At 28.9% G+C, this 21,879-nt stretch overlaps 2 protein-coding genes across 4 annotated transcripts; both read left to right on the forward strand.

Annotated features, from left to right (window-relative positions):
• Positions 1-4,494: 4,494 nt before the first annotated feature.
• On the forward strand, positions 4,495-9,635 carry LOC127259041 (U-box domain-containing protein 3). 3 transcript variants are annotated; one of them, XM_051286177.1, is made up of 6 exons: positions 4,495-4,808; positions 4,892-4,968; positions 6,746-7,025; positions 7,119-7,235; positions 7,352-9,124; positions 9,236-9,635. In XM_051286177.1, exons 3-6 carry the CDS (start codon positions 6,750-6,752, stop codon positions 9,299-9,301), a joined length of 2,232 nt encoding a protein of 743 aa, XP_051142134.1. In that variant the 5' UTR covers positions 4,495-4,808; positions 4,892-4,968; positions 6,746-6,749; the 3' UTR covers positions 9,302-9,635. The 3 variants fall into 3 exon arrangements, with proteins under 3 accessions (XP_051142134.1, XP_051142135.1, XP_051142136.1); XM_051286178.1 differs by having other exon boundaries at positions 4,897-4,968; XM_051286179.1 differs by lacking the exon at positions 4,495-4,808 and having other exon boundaries at positions 4,815-4,968.
• Positions 9,636-16,049: 6,414 nt separating this feature from the next.
• Positions 16,050-18,383, forward strand: LOC127258961 (protein LIGHT-DEPENDENT SHORT HYPOCOTYLS 4-like). The gene is made up of 3 exons (XM_051286062.1): positions 16,050-16,574; positions 17,356-17,661; positions 18,043-18,383. The coding sequence occupies exons 1-3, from the start codon at positions 16,310-16,312 to the stop codon at positions 18,069-18,071; spliced, it is 600 nt and encodes a 199-aa protein (XP_051142019.1). The 5' UTR covers positions 16,050-16,309; the 3' UTR covers positions 18,072-18,383.
• The last annotated feature ends 3,496 nt before the right edge of the window (positions 18,384-21,879 follow it).

Here is a 21,879-nt window from a genome sequence, read left to right on the forward strand (position 1 = left end):
ATGTAAGAAGTGTCTAATATAAATAAAAAATGCATATTTTAATTTCTACCCCATCTCCAAAAATCGACATTTGACCCTCCAAGGTATGGAAGTTGGTTTTCGTCACTAGACGGAAGGTGTATTAAATTATAAATTTGTATAATAAAAGGATCTAAAAAAGAATATATATATATATATATATAATCCTTCGTCTATTCGTCAAAATTATACAATTTTATGTGACGCAGATAAGAAAAAAAAAAAAAAAAAAAAAAAATTATTTTAAAACCATAACTAGATCATATGTTATATTGGTGTCACAATTTAAAAAAATCCCAAAAATGATTTTCAACTGAAATTGTTGATATAGCAGCATCCGTGATATGTTGAAAATTGTATAGACTACACGTTGAAATCATTTGAGAATCATTTTTGGACCAGAGGATTAGTTCTATAACTAAAAAGTTTTGCCAGAGATAATTTTTAAATATTATCCGCTTTAGCGCTTGAGGACAATTTTTGTAATTTTTTTTTTTTAATTATGAGAGTAATTCAATACATGGTCTAGATATAGTATTAATATAATAAGAGATATTATGTACATAACTAAAATGAGTATATCCAATCACGATTTTGTAGAATTTCGTTGAATTTTTAAAATTTAAGTGTCTTCAATTTAAAATTTTAAAAGTCTTTTATAATATTAAAATATTCAACCATTCATATACATTAAAAGTTTATGAATTTTATTGGATTCTTATTAAAATTTACGAATAAATGAGGATGCGAGAGAATATACGCTCCATATACTTATTTCATTAAAATCCATGTCAAATTTCTATTTTGTACTTCATCCGTCCCGCCACATATGATCCTATTTTCTTTTTGGTACGTCCACAAAAGATGACTCATTTTCCATTTTTGGTGAGTTTATCAATCTTAAATATACTTAACAAATATAAATCAATTTAATTAAACTTCTACCATCTTACACGTAGGACCCAAAACTCTTTTATTTCGATATCTCTCATCAATTAACAAATATTTTTATCTACCTTTAAAACTATTAATTTTTTATAAAACTAATTTATGGTAATGATAAATAAATAAATATATTTTTTTATTCATTTTTATTATATAAAATTTTATTATCTTCAAAATAATATCCATATTGCATATATTTTATTGAGATATAATTTTAAAAATATTTAAAATACCAATAACATTAAATATATACAAAATAATAAAATATTATCATAACTTATTATTAATAACTTAATAACCTACGCTACCTAAAATACGTATATTTTGTGGTCGGATGGAGAATCCAAACAATTTAATTAAGATAATATGTACAAGAGATAATGGTATTGTTGTCTATTTATCTAATAAACTATTTTTATACATTATGTGCTATATTATTCCTTGACGAATACATACAATACAATTTTATTTATTTATTTTTAATTATTATTATAAACAAAAAAACATTGAAAATGATTTTATTACTCCCTCCGTCTCATGTAATATGGGTGTATTACTGTAGACACGAGAATTTAGGTAAAGTATAATTAGTAAGTAATTAAGAAGTGTATTAGTAAAAATAATTACTCCCTCCAAGTATCCATTTGTTTTTTGCATGTAATTTTAGAAATATTAGTATTATATTGAAATATAGTAGGAATAAAATAGAAATGACTAAAATAACCTTATTAGTATGTGTGATATAAATGTAGTGGCATTTATGTAATATATTGTAAATTGTATGAGTATTTGTAATGTTAGGTAGAAAGTACAGTTACTAACAAATGAAATTGATACTTTGTTATGAGACAGACTAAAATGGAAAAATGGATACTTTATTATGAGACGGAGGGAGTATTATTTAGTAAAAATAATTATAGATTAAGATAAGTAAATAGTTTAATTAAAATTTAAAAAATTATAAAATTTAAAATTTAAAATGCGATTAAAGTGCATAATTATATTTTTAAAAATAGAAATGATAAGTTATGTGGGACGGACGAAAATAGAAAATAGGGACAAATTATGTGGGACGGTGGGTGGAAGTATCGTTAATTAATAATGATCACTAAATTTTCATGCAATGGAATCAATACAAACATTGTGGATTATAAAGGTTAAACCAATCAAATTAGAATGACTCAAAAATGGTATAATTATAAATCAATATTTCCTCCTTCAGTAATTTACTATGTTTGATTATACATCAAGACTGAAAAATAATTTCAGTTTGGGTTGGGGATAACACAAGATTTAAGGAATATTGATATTATATTAACAGTGAGTAAAAGGTACGGGTAAAAGATCTTTTTGCCCTTGTGAGTGTATTAGTGTAAAAAGTAGTGACAATTGTGTAATAATAATAAAAAAGTAAGGATAGTTTTATAATGATACGATTATTTATGGAAATGAGACTATTGTTTTGAAAATGACAAAAATGGTAGACATGACTATTGAATTGGGACAGAGAGAGTAATATTTTAATATTAAAATAAAATAATGAAAAAAATAAGTGATGATATTATAAGAAATTTATTAAAAAAATAATAAAATAAATGGACCAAATAGTTACAAATTAATTATTATTTATTAAAATAAATATGATAAAATTGTGAATTGCTAAAATTATTTATTATAAATGAATTTTGAATAATTTTAATGAACGATAAAAAAAAAAAAATAGTGACATAAATCTATCGAATGAAAGAGATAGTATTAATTAGGTCTAGCACTATTAATATATACTTTATCCGTTTCAATTCAAAATACATTTCTTACTATTTTTGCTAATCTCCGCTCAAAAATATTTATTTTTAAATTTTTTAGAAGTAATCATACACTAATAATAAAATATTATTAATTTTTATTTAATTACAAATATATTATTATACATAAAATTACTTTGTACACAAAGTCAAACGACAAAACTGTCAAAATCTCTTATATATTTTTATTAACAAATCAAATACTCTCTTCGTTCCTTAACAATCTATCCATTTTTCTATTTTGGTCCGTCCTTTAACGATCTATATCCATTTTTTTTAATAATTGTACTATCTACGTAACATTACAAATACGCTTCCAATTTACAATATATTACACAAATTTCATTATCTTTATATCATATAACGATAATAGGATTAATTTAGTCTTTTTCCATTTATTATTTTTTAATCCATTATAAATTCTTAAAACGTACTCCCTCCGTATCACCACAATTGACACTATCTCTATTTTTGTCTGTCCCATAACAATTGACATTTTTTCATTTTTGGTAAAAATTATTAAACCAAAACATATTTAACAAATATAAACCAACTTAATTAACTACATAATATACAACATCATAAATGTCGTACGATCCACTCAAAATCTCTTTATTTCTATCTCTCTCCTCATAAAAATAAATATTTTTATCTATATTTAAAACTACACATCTTTTATAAAATTGATTTATGTTAATTATAAATAAACAAAAATATTTTTTAATTTACTTGTATTATAGAAGATTTTATTCTCTACAAAATGATATCTACATTGCATATATTTTTAAATTGTTATATAGTTTTTAGGGTGTGTTTGTTTGGGGGTTTGGATTTTGAGTTGGGATTTGAATAGTAAAAATTTTGAATTTGAATAGTTGTATGATGTGATATAAATAGGTGTTGATGTGATATTTTGAATGTAAAATTGATTTTTAGTATTATATAAAAAATGAAAAATAGGTGTTTGATTTGATGTTTTTGAGAAAAAAAATTGGATAAATAGTGCAAATCCAATCCAATCCTCCAAACAAACACACCTAAATTTACTTCAAAATTATAGATAATACAAAAAATAATATAATAATATCATAATGAATTATTATTAACTAATTAAATATTCTCACCTTAGATATCGTGTCCTTGAACAAAATGTTCAATTCTGGTAGGACAGAGTGAAATATATTCTATTTGATAAAAAAAAAAAAACATATATATTTAAATTAATTAAATTAAACAAATATATATATTTTTTCTATTTTCAGATAAAAAAACACAACCAAGGATTCAAGTTGGCCTTGTGTCATGGACACACATACATGGTGGGGCAAATAGTGACAATAATGACATGCCAACTTTATCATTAATTAATTCTCATTTAATCACAAAATATCGTAGCCACAATAAATAAATAAATAAAAATATATATTCCCAATGTATTGTAGTACTGTACTATATTGTAATTTTATTACCTGTCAATTTTTTTGCAAAAACAATTATATATATGTATATTTATTTAATTAATTATAAACTCCCAACAGATAAAGCGAACTTTTTGGGTGATGCGACATATTGGGATGATGACATTTTTGTAAAACGCGACTTTATTCTTATTTTTTTTTATCATCAACAAGACCGAGGGCAGAACAGTCATTTCACACGTGCTTTTTATCATCAAACAGGGACCGAGGGCAGAACAGTCATTTCACACGTGCACGCATACACATGACGACACCCTCTCTGCAGAAATCTGCAGAGGCATCATTCGTCTTCATCACTTCGTTGTTGACAGACAAAGCAAAAAAGGTCGTCGTGCCTTTACGGAATTCCTCAATCCCTAATCCTTCTTCTAATGATTTCGATAATGGCGACAGATTCTCCCTCATCTCCTTAATTCTACTTTTTCTCTCCCAACCAACAAATTTGCAATGGGCCCCCACTGATTCTTCGTCTTTATTGCGCGGATTCCTTCAGTGTCCCTTGGGGTTTCCGGCTGTTTCTTCTTCTTTCGCAACTGAAGCAAAGCGAGGAGCAGGAGCGCAGGTGATTGCTTGCTGTGTAGAGAATTTTGGGAATTTAATTAGGTTTTTTTGAATTTATTGATCTGTGATTTTGGAGACGGACAGATCAGAGGGATGGGGTTTTGATGTTCGTCAGCGAGATCTGCTTTGTGGCTTCCTTTCTCTCTGGCTCAATTGTCGAGGTAGTTTTGCAATTTGTGGTTGGAATTGTTTTTCTGCTTTCGTTTCGAAGAATATTGGATGCATTTTGCTTGAAATCTGGCTTCATTTTGGTTTCCTTTATTTGACTAGGGCTTCGGTGTTCTTCTTTGCCTGTTTAACAGTTTGTTTGATTTGATTTTGTCACTGATCTCACTTGTAGCTGTTGGAAAATGAAGCTTGTGAAGTTACATTCTTGACAACTGCAAAAGAGTATTGAGTCTAGGGTTTCGTTTCTACATTTTTACAGTCTTTGTGGTGGCAATGCTTTATGTTTTGGATTGTGCAATGATAAGTAATAACCACCATTGTTATTGCCATGATTTATGTTTCAAGATAATTTGTGATTACATGATTTAGGGTTGTTTTAATGTTTTGAAGAGTTTCGTGAAAAGTAAAATATTAGAATAAAAAATATGTATGGGATATGATTTCTTCTTTTTTTTTTTTAAATATATATTAGGTTTTTGTATAATTTTTTAAATAAAAATTAGGTATGTGATAGTGATTTTTTTTTTTAATAGTACTATCAGTGAACAGTGGCAAAAGTAACTTGAAAATATATGTAAACAGATTGTGGGATTTTTGCCCACTAACTTCTTTTCACATAAAGTTAACATTTAATATAATACTCCATTCCTCCTAAACAAGGTGCAATATTTATTTTTGGCGCGGATTTTTAGGTGAGTAGTATTAAGTAGGATAATTTAGAAATTAAGTGATGTGATTGAGAGAGAAATGTATATTTTATTTTTTTATTTGGATGATGTGAGAGGATAAAATGTGGGCTAGGGATTAAGTATGATTAATTATTTCCTATTTTGGAAATGTTGCAGAGTGTTTGGGATATACCAAAAAAAAATGTTGCAGGATGTTTGGGACGGAAAGAGTATTATTTTTTATATTTTTGACACAATTTTTTATATCTCACATGAAAAAAAAAATTTCAAACCAAAACACTAACAAACCCAAAATTTGTGTTTAGGTATATTTCAATAATGTTATGGAGTTTGGAGAGTTTTGAGAATAGTGAAGTAATATTTGATGTAGCCATGTAGGTTTTTAGTGAAATATTTTAAATGGAAAATAGTTATTCGATATGATATTGCTTTAAAGTATAAAAGAACAGTATTGTTGATGAATAGCCCAAATAATTTAAAAACATTTATTTGTGGATTTGATTTTTTGGGTTGGATTTTTGAATAGTAAAAGTTTGGATTTGAAATAGATGTCTGATGTGATATAAATAATGTTTGATGTAATATTTTGAATGTAAAGCTAATTTTTAGTATAATATAAAAATAAAAAATAATTATTTGATCTGATATTTTTGAAGAGAAAAAAAAAAAAAAAACAGAATTAATAGTAATAATCTTATGAGAAATCCACAAAAGAACACCACCGTAAGGATAGTTTGGTTTTGGTTTGAGTTGGAGATTTTTTTTGAATTTTTGTTAAAATAGTATTTGGATGTGATGTTTATGTGAAAAAATAATGTATTTTTATGAAAACCATGCGGGATAAATAAAAGTATTTTATATTTCAAATAAAAGGTGAACACATTATTTGATGTGATGGCATTTTTCAAAATAGTATTGTTGATGACTAGCATCAAGCTAACTTGAAAATATACTTAAGATTTCTTTTTTTGATCGGAAAATATACTAAAGATTTCTATCACCATTGTTCTAGCCAGAAGGTGAGATTGTTAGCTTTGCCTATTTGGAAGATTTAGTGATTGTATTTAATCCAATCTAACAGGGCTATGGATTCGACAACGATAAGATGCCTTGTCAACAGCATTTCTCGATTTGTTCTTCTGGTAACAAGCCGCGTGTCGAATGCTATGCCGGTTGGGAAGGATTACATAGATGTAGGTTCTCTGTTGAAGCATTTGAAGCCGGCTCTCGATGATGTGCTTGATCTTAATGTCCCCCTGGATGAACCTCTCCTTAAAGAATGTGAAGAGCTGGATACAGCCGTCAATGATGCTCGAGAATTTCTTGAGAATTGGTCTCCGAGAATGAGCAAGATACTTTCTGTAACTTCCTGATCGCACGCAACTGCATTTTCAAAATTGTATTTATGCTTCTTGATCGATCCGTTTGGTTGTAATGTCTTTCTGTTCTTCCAGGTTCTTCAGAGTAAACCATTGGTTGTGAAAATTCAGATGTCCACGGTGAGGCTGTCCGGAATTATATGTACGCTACTTGAATCGTCGCCAAATAAATTGGGTCTCTCTAATGCACAGGTAAGGATGCTTTTCTATACACGAACCTTGTTTAGTCAGGTTGATCTTTTCTTTTTGTTTTTATTTCAAGCTTGATTAAAGTGATGAATTCCGAAAATTGATTCAATTCTGTTTAGTTGTGCATCGAAGAATCTCAAGAAATGAAGCTAGGACAAATATCGAAACTCATAGAAGAGATTTTCGAATGCCAAAAAGATGGGGATATTCATGCGGCTGACAATCTTTCGCGTATTGTCGAGTCCTTAAAGTTGAAATCGAGTCAAGAGATCTTGAACGAGAATATTTCAGTCGAGAAGGAAAAACAGAAAGCCGAAGACAGTAAACTAAAAAAGAAATCGGATCAAATCGCTCAAGCTGTAGACCTCATGTCTCGTATCCGTGGATATGTGTCGAAGCTTGAAAAGTTTAGAGCCGTGAAGGGTATTGAGATCCCTTCGTATTTCCTCTGCCCGTTGTCTTTGGAACTCATGTCGGATCCTGTGATTGTTTCTTCGGGCCAAACTTACGAGCGTGCAGCAATCGAGAAGTGGCTGGATTCCGGACTAGAGAGATGCCCCCAAACCGGTAACAAACTCTCCCATAAAAACCTCATCTGCAATTTTACGGTTAAAGCTCTGATAGCAAATTGGTGCCACGAAAACAAGATAGAGCTCGCCAGAGGCAACGGTAATGGTAACGCGAATACAGATAAGATCCGGAGCCCTTCTGAGCGCACAATTTTTGAAGAATCCCGAGCTTCGTGTGAAGTTAGAAATGGCGAGACAGCGAAATTCGATCAATCTTCCCCTGAGCATTCGTATGTACACAGCCGGAGTGAATCAGAGTCGAGCGCTGTTTCGAGCATTGATTTTGTCCCGGGAGCAGAGTCTGAAGTTTCTGGAATATCGAGTAAGCAAGACAGTGTAAACAATAGCTCCCCCGAAACCAATTCTGCGACCGTAAAGAGCAGAATCTCCGGGGCGTCATCGTTTTCCAGGAAACAGTACAGCAGCTCCAAAATGACGACGGGATTGGCAAACAGACAAGCGAATCATTCCCGAGTGCTCTCCTTTTCGACTGATTCGGAATATAATGAGCTGACTTCGACTTCCCATGTCGAAAAGCTTATTGATGGATTGAAGTGTGATTCGGCCGAAGTACAAACAGCCGCAGCGGGTGAGTTACGGCACCTTGCGAAGTACAATAATGAAAACCGGATCATCATCGGGGATTGCGGGGCTATCGCTCCGTTAATCTCGCTTCTGCACTCGGACGTGGAGCTGACTCAAGAACACGCAGTCACGGCGCTCCTCAATCTATCGATTTGTGAATCAATTAAGGTCCGGATTGCCGAGGAAGGTGCGATAGAACAGTTAATCAACGTTTTGCGAACGGGTAATTCAGGCGCGAAAGAGAACGCCGCAGCTGCTCTGTTTAGCATCTCGCTTTTGGACGAGTACAGGATCAAGATCGGCAGATCCGCGGCGGTAAAATCACTGGTCGAGCTCTTGGGATCGGGCACGGTCCGAGGGAAGAAAGACGCTGCGACTGCATTGTTCAACTTGTCGATATTTCACGATAACAAAGCCCGGATAGTTCAAGCCGGAGCTGTAAAGCATTTGGTTGGTTTCTTGGACCCTGCGGCTGAGATGGTCGATAAAGCCGCGGCGCTTCTCGCAAATCTGTCGACAATCCCGGAAGGGTGCTCGGCGATTGCCCGAGAAGGTGGCATTCCGTCGCTTGTCGAGACTCTCGACAACGGATCTCAACGAGGTAAGGAAAATGCAGCGTCGATATTGTTGCAGCTTTGCCTACAGAGCTCGAAGTATTGTCGTAGCGTGTTGCAGGAAGGAGCCGTCCCGCCTCTCGTCGCGCTGTCGCAGTCGGGCACTCCGAGGGCTAAAGAAAAGGTAACGATTTACGACATTGTCAACTAGTTTTTATACGGTCCATCGACGAAAGGAAGGAAATAATGAGCTATGGCGGGTTTTTGTCGATTAATTTTTTGTTGTATCGGGCAGGCGCAGCAGCTGCTCGGCCACTTCCGGAGCCTGCGCGACAGCGCCATTGCGAGAGGGAAATCGTGAGACGGGGAAGTTTCACGACGATGTTTTATTCTGCGGCGAGGTCTCAGATTGGATCTGATCGAGTCTGTTTCGGGTCGGGTTATCGATGCGGTTTGTGAGTATGGGATGAGATGAGATGGGAGAGCATCGGCTGCCGGTTTTGATTCTGGTAAGTTAAGTAAGTAGTCTGTATGTATATTTTAAGTGTTGAATGTATGTATATATATATATATATAGAGAGAGAGAGAGAGAGAGAGAGAGTAGGTTACAATGTTGGCTGAAACTCGAACCTAAGATTTGATGATGCATATTCACTCACGTATTCTTGTCTCATTCTTGACTTTATGTGCTTAAAGTTTATTTTTCAATAGAATAATTCTTTATAAATATTTACAACCTCAAGTAAATATATATTTTTGCGTTATTTAATATTAAAACTAATTTTATATTTGTATAGTTTATTTTAAAATAATAATTATATTTGTTTTATAAGAAATCAATACGATGTATTTTTGTCTTTTTTTTTATTTATAAAAAAAAATAAAAATAGATTTGGATGAGAGAATCCCTTCCTAAAAAATCAACTAATTTAAAAATAGTGACAGATTGATTATTTATAGAGCCCAAAATGAAGGAAAGCAGCCCAAGCCCAATCTTGTAGGTCCAGCTCAAAGAATGCAGTCAAGTCAACACTCAAATTTCAAGACAAGTAGGATAATAAAAGGCAAACAAATTCAGTATAAGAAGGGAACAATTCATCCAATTTTCACTCTATTTTTTCTACTGCTCTTGCTTTGTTAATTTCACTTCATCAATTTCAGTGCAGTGCAATTCTATCAACTTTTATTCAATTTTCAATTTACACTATTTTTTATTCCGTATTTATTGTATTTTAATTAGTAATTATAAGGAAAATTCGGACGTCTTTCTTAAGTAGGCCGAGAAACTTAATTTGATATTCGATTCTGACATACTCAAATCGATTAAGCTGTCGACGTCGATGGGGATACACGCACATGCAAATACCCATAGTGAATTTCTACTATTGTCCCCGTGGAAAAAAAAAATGAGAAAATTGGAATTTGCATAGAATTTCGAAACCTGTATTTGGCCACCAAAGACATGCTCATCGAATAAATGCTTTCTTTCACAAGATGATCGACATATAGATGAAAGTACATATCGGTGATGTTTTTGTAAAATCTCGAGCCTTCGAGGACCACTTGATTGATCCCTGAAAGATATTTATCCGAATGAGGCGACATAACCTAAATAAATACAAAAAAATGCACCATTGGTATCCAGACAAGAAATTTCCTTGGATTTTTAGTCCATCAGAGAGTGATCGAAATTGGAAAAAATAAAGCAAAACTCATCCAAGACCTAGGCCTCCCCACACAACATTAAGAGCTATAAAGTTTAATAGGAAAAGTCAATTTTTCTCGAAAAATTTATTGTTGATGCCACCAGAAAAATGAAAATCTTTTCATCGTTTCTACGTAGAAATAAAAATATTTTTTAAGGAGCGCAGCTCAATAAGAAGCCTTAGATCAAATCAACCAAGTCCTATCTTCGCACCCGTATTAATGATGCTAATGCATAGGAAGGAGTTGAAGCTCTATGTTGCGACTAACGACAACAAGATCGGCTACCTACTAGCTCAAGATGAATTTGGAGGACAAGAGTGGGCAATATATTATCTTAATAAAAATTTAAATGATGCTGAAATGCGATATTCGTCTATCATTATATTATGTATACACTAGTTTACAATATTATCTCATGCCTGTTGAGACGAAAGTCTTGTGCAAAATTGATCTATCACGACATCTACTAAACATGTCAGGCTCTTTAAAGTCATTTACTTAAATGGGTGACGAGGAGAAGTTGACGCGGACGTAATGACATACAATATGAAAGAAAAAGTATGACGTTTCGCTCATCATCTTCTGCAAGACATTACGAACGACCAAAATGAAAATGAGACTCTATTGTCGGAATTGCATTTTTTAGTAGCAAAAGAAATGCCAAAAACACCCTCATAAGAGGAGGTTTCCTGTCGATAATCTGTCAAGTCTTGAATTAAGTTTTCTTCCGTGGTTCATTTTATTATCATCATAATTTAACAATTTTCAACATTTTTCTAATAAATTCGTATATAAATTATTACTCATTATTAATATATCAAAAATTATTTATGTGTTGGTTCATTTAAACTAAAAATTGAAATCAAAACTCTAAAAAACACATGTATATATTTGCGGGGGTTAGACTTCTGACCGTGAAGTCATGGGTTCAAACCCCGACGCTTCAGGTCACATGCCACTCATGGTTCGCCTAGTATGTCTTTCCCGTCGTACCTGATTTGTAGGGAATTTAACCTGATTTGCAGAGTATTAGATTTGGCTGCGGTTTACCAAGTGTGCACTTTCTTGTAGATCTTGTTTGGTTTGAATCTAGATAAACTAAATTACTAGAATTTCGTTTATTCATATATATACAAGTAAAAACACATTAACTTTTTTTTTTATTAATTATTATATAAAAATATTATTATTATTATTTTTTTTTTTTAAAAAAACTCAATTATAAACAAAACAAAGTACAAAAATCAATACATTGCTAGTAACTTCCTTCACACCAAATCCTCACTTAGTAAGGAGCAGTTTTAATATATAAAATATATATATATATATATATTTATGACTTGGGATATAAAATATATATTATTGATATATATACTGCTAGTCTCTCTCTGTTTTAAGTATTTTTAATTGTTTTTAATTTTTAATATTCTAAAACCTTTTTGCAATGATTCTTTACGCTTATAATATTTTTTCTTCATTTTACTATTTTATATACAATTTATAAAACTATTAAAAAAAAAAAAGCAAAATGGTAAAAGAAAAAAGAAAATACTAAGGGTGTGTTTGTTTGGGGGTTTGGATTTTGGATTGGGATTTGAATAGTAAAAATTTTGAATTTGAATAGTTGTATGATGTGATATAAATAGGGTTTGATGTGATGTTTTGAATGTAAAATTGATTTTTAGTATAATATAAAAAATGAAAAATAGGTGTTTGATTTGATGTTTTTGGGGGGAAAAAATTGGATGAATAGTGAAAATCCTTCAAAATCCTTCAAACAAACACACCCTAACAAAATTATACCATCTAACATACCATGTCAAAAATAAGAATATCAAATAAATTGAGGATATTATACAAAATAGCTAAATGCAAATTAAGAGAGGCATGCTTGATTCAATGAAGTATGTATATGTATATATATATATATATATACAAAATGTTGATGGATAACTATTTATTTCAATTTAAATACTACTCCCTCCATCTCATATTTATATATTCATTTGCTTTTTGTACGTAGTTTTAAAAATATTAATATTATATTAAAATGAAATAGAAATAAAGGTAAAATGACTAAATTAACCTTATTAGTATTGTCTGATATAGATGTAATGACATTTGTGTAATATATTGTAAATTGGATATGTATTTGTAATGTTAGGTAGATGGTACAATTACTTAAAAAAAAATAAATACTTTGTTATGAAACGGACCAAAATAAAAAAATAGATAAATTGTTAAATAAAAGTATAATTTTATTTTAATTTGAAACTTGTTAGAATGAAAAGTCCACGAGTGAACTGTTGAGAAGTCTTTCCACACTACAGTGTTTTCCTTAGTATTATTTCCTTTTATTAACCTATCAATCAATAATGTATATCTTGTAGGTTTTTAGGCATCAATATATATATATATATATGTTACATACAAACATCCCTAAGTCCATACATCAATATAATATAATTATATTGGAAAATTGAAATGAACCCATTTATGTATATATATATATATATATGTAGAAAAATATGTATACAATTTCAGCAACGGCTACAGTGTTTAATTTTAAATTTATTTTAAATTTAATATTGTGCTGAAAAATATATCGCGTGGTGTCTGAAAATACATGGTATTATTACATACAACACATTGTATATGTTAATATAATACAATACAATATATGAACTAACAACAATGTTATAGATACATCAACACACAACAATTAATTTTAACATATAACATACTCTTATATATCATACATGTAATTATGAACAAATACTACGTATTTTTATTATATACAATATGTATTGTGTGCAATAAAAATATGTGCTATTTTTATATATTATGGATACTGATGCACTCACAGTGCTGAATTTTTCAAATCAGCATCGTAATCATTTTCCTATAACCTCATTTTGTATATAAAAGAAGGAATTTTAATATGTTGGTTTAATTTAATTTGATTATTAATCAAAGGGAAGTATATAGAGTTTGTTTGTTTAGTGTTTTAGTTTGATGTATATATATATTTATGTAAAGTATAGAAAATTGCATGAGTAATATAAAAAATAATAATATTATTTTATATTTAATATTGATTTTTTTGTAAGATAATAAAATAAAATATATTATATTTATCGGAAATAGTGTCTAAAAAAATGGTGAAAGAACACACCCATAAATGTTATTTCAACTTTTTAAAAGAAATTGTTGTTGATATAGTTTGTTATTAGTTTTTTTATAAGAATAAACAAACAAAGTTGATGTACTCAAATCTAAATAACTTAATAACTGAAAACTAAATTAAATATCTACAATATCTCAATATTCCCTTAAATTCAAATTGTATAACAAAAATCAATTTAAATTTAAAAAGAAAATTGAATACAAACAAACACGAAAAATACAAATGAAAATACCAATAGTTGTTTATCTATCGCTGCCGCCGCAACCCTGCCAAATCTAAAAATAACTAAATTTAATATAAAATTCAATAACTAAAATATTTAAAGTGATTTTTATATTTATTATTTTTGACAAGAGAACTTATATACAATTGCTATTCTTCCAAAGAACATTATAAATTATATAGTAAAAAAAATACAAGTTTAAAAATGGCTAAAACCTAAAAATCCATACAAATTCAAATTATACCTAAGATATTTTTCTCCCTCTATGATACATGTGTTTCAACTTTCAAATAAACTTCACTTAATCAGTCAATTTTTATAAGGTATTACTTAAAATAAATAAATAAAATTCCCTAGTAAAAAATCACTTTATATTTATTCACAAACCTTTAAATGATTACAAGTTGCTATCATACAGCACACAATATTACCGTGTAAAATATATTACAAGAACTAAAAATACGTAACATAGTTCTATATATTTTTATAAAACACGCATTTTAAATATATATAAACAAATAATGCATACTCCTATTTTATAAGACATCACACCAAAAAAATATCAATTTTGTAATAAGGTTTTTTCATCTCTAAATTTATTTTTTTCGTTATTGATGATATTAGAAATAAAATTAGAAAGTGAATTGCGTTAACTACGTGAACTTTATAGACATAATTCTGTTACTAATATACTATTTTTTTTGTAGTGCATGTATTATATGTACTTTTGTTAGACCAATTTACCCAAAGCAACACAAATGTATAAGTTCACAACAAATCAGATTTAAACAGACACATTAATTTAATTACCCTTATATTAACATAAGTTATATGTGTTTTATTAATGTAAATATAAAAGTCAATTATGGCATTAAGTAGGTAATTAGCTTCCAAGATTTTCAAAGAGGTTTATTTATTAATCAATCAAATGTTACAAAGAAAATAAAATAAATAAATAAATACTAATTATTACTCTCTCCGTTCCGCAAGAAGAGAACCGTTTGTTTTTTTTAAGTAGATTTTTTGAATATTAGTATTATATTAGTTTGTCGTAAAAAAACGAAAATGTCCATATTAGTATGGTATATTATAAAAGAGATGGCATTTGTGTAATATATTGTAAATTGTAAGGGTATTTATTATGTTAGATATGTAATATAATTACTAAATTGAAAAATGATGTTTTTATTTTGAAACGGAGAAAAATAAAAAATAGTACTCCCTCCGTCCCAAACAAGGTGCAACATTTGCTTTTCGCACGGGATTTTAGGTGGGTAGTATTAAGTAGGATAATTTAGAAATTAGGTGATATGATGGAGAGAGAAATATATATTTTTTTATTTTTTTATTTGGATAATGTGAGGGAATAAAGTGTGGGGTAGAGATTAAGTATAATTAATTACTTTTATATTTTAGAAATATTGCAGATGTTTGGAATATATCAAAAAAGAAATGTGGCGGTTGTTTGAGATGGAGTAAGTATCAATTTAATAGGACATTATTATTATTACAATTATTTTGTTATTAGTCTGTCTCTTACCCTAGTGTTTGCCTACTCTTTCCATTTCTGCAAAAGCAGTCTCTCTCACTCATCAAATTAAATTTATTTATTTATTTTTTATGTTTCTCTCTCTAGAATGGTAGCAGGAGCAGGATTAACAAACAGTTCACTGAGGTGAGGTCAGTTGTTTCCCCCAATTTTGGGAAGACAAATCCATAAAAATCAACCAAACACATCACAGTCTTTCCCTAAGCTTTCTTTTCTCAGCCACTGTTCATCACCATTTCATAATATACATATATATATATTTAATTAATTAATAAAATAAAATAATAATTAATTATACACAGTCACCATCACAGATCTCATCATCTTTCTTTTTATCATCCATCCATCCATCCATCCATCAGTCTCTTCATCATCATCTTCAGTACCACATATTATTATTATATTATTATTATTATTATTTATTTATTTATTTATATTATGATTCCAAACCCTTTTGTTCTGTCCTCCACCCCTCACAGAAATGGGATTCTCCTCAAATTCCAATAATCAAGAAACCCTCTTTTCTTGATTTTCTCTGTTTGTTAATTACGTTTGATTGGTTGCAGATAGGGTTTCGTATGTTTTAATTTCTGGATCATCGATCGAATCCATCGATTATTGCTGCTCAAATTTTGTAATTTCCTCAAAATCTGAAACCCTAGCTAGACGAATTTTGCTAAAGAATCTTCAATTCGATCTGTTAATGGATACGACGTCGTTCCCAGATATGGAAAGCTCAAATTCCGGCGGTGGCGGCGGCGGTGGTTATGCTTCCGCCTCCGCCGCCGCCTCGTCGTCGTCCTCCTCCGGCGCTTCCGCGTTCAACAATCTCAGCCGCTACGAGAACCAGAAGCGGCGCGACTGGAACACGTTCGGACAGTACCTGAAGAACCACCGGCCGCCGCTGTCCCTCAGCCGCTGCAGCGGCGCTCACGTGCTGGAATTCCTCCGGTACCTCGATCAATTCGGTAATGTCGAGATATTTTAGATATTTGGTTTTAAATTTAATATATTTATTTTTAAATTTTGTTTTATTTATATAAAACTCTCGGCCTTAATAATCTATCTATTTTTTTTCTATTTTGGTATGTCCATAACAAAGTATCTATATTTTTATAATAAATATTCTTTGTAAATACATTAAAAATACTTTACAATTTATAATATACTCTCTCTTTGTTAACTATTTATCTATTTTGTTAGATCATAATATTCAAATATTTTTTTTTACAACTATACTATCTAACTATATATTTTAATATAATATTAATATTTTTAAAATTACTTAAAAAATAAATATAAGACGGAGAGAATAATCACAAATGTTATTACTTTTATATCACACGATATATTTTTAAAATTCTACTTCCTTCGTCCCGGAACTAAATATCCATTTGCTTTTTGTACGTAGTTTTAAAAATATTAGTATTATATTAGGATATAGTAGGAATACAGTAGAAATGACTAAAATAACCTTATTAAGTATGTATAATGACATTTGTGTAATATATTATAAGTTGTAACAATATTTATAATATTAGGTAGACAGTACAGTTACTAAAAAAAGAAATGAATATTTGTTATGAACAGACTAAAATTAAAAGAATTGAAGATTTTGTTATGAATGGAGGGAGTATAAAAAAAACAAACGGATACGTAAATAATAATACAAAAAAAAAAAAAAAACTGTATTGTTTATATATAAATTAATAATGTAATATCATTATGTTTTTTCAAAAATTCTAACAGGTAAGACCAAAGTCCACGCGCTTATCTGCCCCTTCTACGGTCACCCCAACCCGCCGGCGCCCTGCCCCTGCCCGCTCCGGCAGGCCTGGGGCAGCCTCGACGCCCTCATCGGCCGGCTCCGCGCCGCCTTCGAGGAGAACGGCGGCAAGCCGGAGACCAACCCTTTCGGCGCCCGAGCCGTCCGCCTCTACCTCCGCGAGGTCCGGGATCTACAGTCCAAGGCCAGAGGGATTAGCTACGAGAAGAAGAAGAGAAAACGCCCCCCGCCGCCGCACCACGCCGCCGCGCAACCACCGCCGCCGGCAGGTGAAATTTAACTGTCGTCGTCACATGCACAGTATCCACCAAGAATTCCCGACCAAAATTAAATGTCATCTTCGAATTAATGTCAATTTTCACTCTTATCCCAAAAATCATCCATATGTTTTCCCCCAAATTTTATTTATCCATCAATTTAGGGTTTCCTCTTATTTAATCACTTTCGAATTTTTACACAATCAAAACCCCCAGATCTTGTTTTTCCCTGCAATCAAGCTTAATCATACAATCCATTGATGATAAAGTAACTAAACAAATAATCTTACCACGATTTTTTAAAAAAGAAAAGCATTATCAGAAATTAGGGTTCATTGGAGTCAGATTAGGTTTTCAGTTTCTGATATTTCAATTATTTATTTATTTTTTCAGGGTTCAATTTGATGAATAGTTTGCAGTAACGTTGAACAAGAAATTAAATTTACAGCTGATTTTACAGAGGGGTAATCTGTAATGGCAGTGTGAGTTCATGTGGAAGTGTATTCATAGTTAGGTTGCTACAGTGCGATCATCTATGCAAATTAATTAATATTATTATTGAGCTTTATATATATATATAATTAAAATAAATAAATAAATATATAAAATATTTATGAATTGTATGTAGTGGTGTCTTTTCAACCACAGTGTTTGTTGATAATTGGCAGACACATTTTCTCCATATAAGGTTCATAAATAATATAGTCAGAATGTGTCTACACATCTGAATTATTGTTTCAAAATGGAAACTCCTGTGTATTTTTACATCTCAAAAACTTTAAGAGTGTGTTTTTTTTTTTTTTTTTGGTTGAGTTTATATTAAAATAATATTTGATGGAATATTTTGTGAGAGAAAATATATATATTTTTCGAAAAATTGTAGAATTCAAATAGTAAAATTTTGGGAAAATTTGGGTAAAGAAACATACCATTTCTTCTGCTCCTTCCGTCCCAAAAATATAGTTTGAGTTGTATTTTGTACTGAATTTAAGGAATATTGATATTATATTGGTAGTGGGTAAAAAGTACGAATAAAAGATTTTTTTGCTCTCTTATGAGTGTATTAATGTAAAAAATAGTGACAATTGTGTAATAATAATGAATGGGCAAGAGTAGTTTTATAGTGATATGATTATTTATGAAAATGAAATTATTATTTTGGAATGAACAAAAATGATAAATAAGACTATTGTATTAGGACGAATGAAGTATTTGAATTCAGCATTTTTTTTTTAAAAAAAATATAATCACTCCGTCCCGTATCTATCTATCTATCTGTTTGTCTTTTAAATAAAATTTTTAGAAATATTAGTATTATATTGGGATACTGTAAAAATAAAAGTAAAAAGATTAAACTATTATCTTTATGATATAAAGATAATGATATTTGTGTAATATATTATAAATTAGAAGGGTATTTGTAATGTTAGATAAATAATACAGTTACTAAAAATAAATATTTTGTTATGGGACAAATCAAAATAAAAAATTAGATAAATTGTTAAAGGGCAAAATAAATATATTTTTTACAAAAACATTGAATTATATATTATTGTAATATCAAATATAAATCAAATTTTTTCAAATTCCATCAAAAGTAAGAAACACATATTCAATCATCCTTTTTGTATAAAAATGTATATGGCACTTGTCACATATATATATATATATATCAATTCTTGAAATTGTGATATATATATATATATATAATATATTTAGAGAGAGAGAGAGAGAGAGGAGAGAGAAATGGATTGGTAAGAAAAACCTAGTTAGATCCAAGTTTGGGGAAGAGGACAAAGAAGAATAGGCAATGGAACTTTTGTTCAAAATTGACATTTTAGCTTTGGTTATAGATATAAATGTCTTTTTTTATATGTTGTGTTCTTGAGATTTTTTTTTTTAGGCCTTTTTTTTTTTTTTTTTTTACTGTTAAACATTTTCTATTATCTATAAAAATACTATATATATATATTATTTTTTCATCTATTTGAAAGATATAAATTTATTTTTAAACCAAATATAAAAAAACATTAATCATGATTATTGATAGATATTTTATTTTTTTTTAGTGTAAAGAATATTTTGCTTTGTGTTTTAATTCGAATACATAATAATATTAATATAAATAAGTATAAGTTTAAGATTATTTTTAATATAGTGAGATTCATACTTAATTATTAAAAAATATATTAATTTGTTTTTTTATGATTCAGAAATAAATTAATATTTATTTATTCTGCACAATTTTTTAATAAAAATATACTATTTTTTTTCATAAATATCACTGTAAAATACTATTTAAAAAAAATAAATTAATATTATATTTCAAATTAATTTTTTTTACAAATATCATAATAAAAATGATAGAATGTATATACTCCTTGGATTGACAGAGAGAATATTATTTTTATTTTATTTTATGAGTTATTACATCATATTATTATATAAATACAAAATTTTAATAATAATAATAAAAAATCAACTAAACGCACATTTAGTTGATACATGCAAATTTAGGGTAAATAATTAATTCAATTTGGCCGACAAACAGCATATGATTTGTCCTCTTCAGTTTCCTTGTCATTCTCCAGTTCATCTTTGAAAATTTATATAAAAGTTTTATAATATTATCTTATCCGTCACAAAATAATAGTTTTATTTTTATAAATAATAGTATCATTATAAATTTATTTTTACTTTTTTATTATATTACACAATTGTCACTATTTTTTACACGAATACAATCACAAGGATAAAAAAGTATTTTACCCATACTTTTACCTACTACCAATATAATATTAATATTCCTTAAATTCCGTGCCAAATACAATCGAAGCTATAGTTCTAAGACGGAGGGAGTAGAAAAAAATACTCTTTTCTTTTTAAAAGAATTTTTTTAAAGAAATATTTTTTTATTCTTTTTCAAATAATTGTCTTATTTTCTTATTTAATAACTGTGTGTCACTATATAACAAATCTATTCGTAATTAATACTTTAATCTATTTTTTTTCAACCATTCATAAAACAAGGGTAATTTAATCAATTATATTTTAGTATTCCACTTAATTTCTTTTTTTTTTTTTTTTTTGGATGGGGGAGTTAACAATTAAAACAGATAAATAATATATATATAAAAAAAATACTCTCTCCATCCCATAGAAAATTTATTATTTGTGTTTTACATATAGAATTTTAAAAAATAATATTATACTATTAATTTGTAATAAAAGTAAAAAAATATTTTTTTAGTATTATATAATATAAAATTAATAATATTTATATAATATATTATAAATTATAAATATATTTATTATATTAGGGGTGTGTTTGTTTGAGGGATTGGATAGGGGTGTGTTTGTTTGAGGGATTGGATTTTTTTTTCCCTATTCATCCAATTTTTTTTTCAACAAACACATCAAATCAAACACCTAATTTTCATTTTTTATATTATACTAAAAATCAATTTTACATTCAAAACATCACATCAACACCTATTTATATCACATCATACAACTATTCAAATTCAAAATTTTTACTATTCAAATCCTAACTCAAAATCCAAAGCTCCAAACAAACACACCCTAGATATATAATCAAATTACTAAATTAAAAAAATGACACTTTTATTTATTTATTGTTGATATATATATATATATCACAACAAAACAAAGACTGATCAAATCAAGAATCTTCACAAAGGTGAAGGTCAAAAGAAAAAATCAGTGTGTGTTTATGTGACAGGACACTTACTGCTGCTATGGTATGGTCATTTCATCTCTGCAACAAATTTTCTTATTTCAATTATATATATATATATATATTTAAATAAATATATATAAATATATCTGTTAATATTTATTTCATTTATGTAAAATCAACCTAATAGCTAAATTCCAAACCCAAACTAGTACAGTACTGTTAAAAAAAAAAAAAAAGTTTATGCTAGTGTAACTTATTTTATCGGATCTAGTTCGTATGATATTAGGTTCAGTCGGAGCTTTACTCAATGTGTACTTTCGGACAGCTACTGCAACTTTCCTAGTACACAAATAATTTGTTTTTCTTCTTAGTCGATCTTCGAATAGATGTCTTGCTTCTATTTTCAAATAAATTTTCTTATTTTAAATATTTAATAAATATAAGTTAATTTTATTATATTTTTATCATAAAACTTATTTAAATTTTTTTATTTGAATTCAATAAATAATTAAATATTTTTATTTATATTT

Source organism: Andrographis paniculata, unplaced genomic scaffold (genome assembly GCF_009805555.1).
Source record: "Andrographis paniculata isolate CXL003 unplaced genomic scaffold, ASM980555v1 Contig5END, whole genome shotgun sequence".
Classification (NCBI taxonomy): Eukaryota; Viridiplantae; Streptophyta; class Magnoliopsida; order Lamiales; family Acanthaceae; genus Andrographis; species Andrographis paniculata.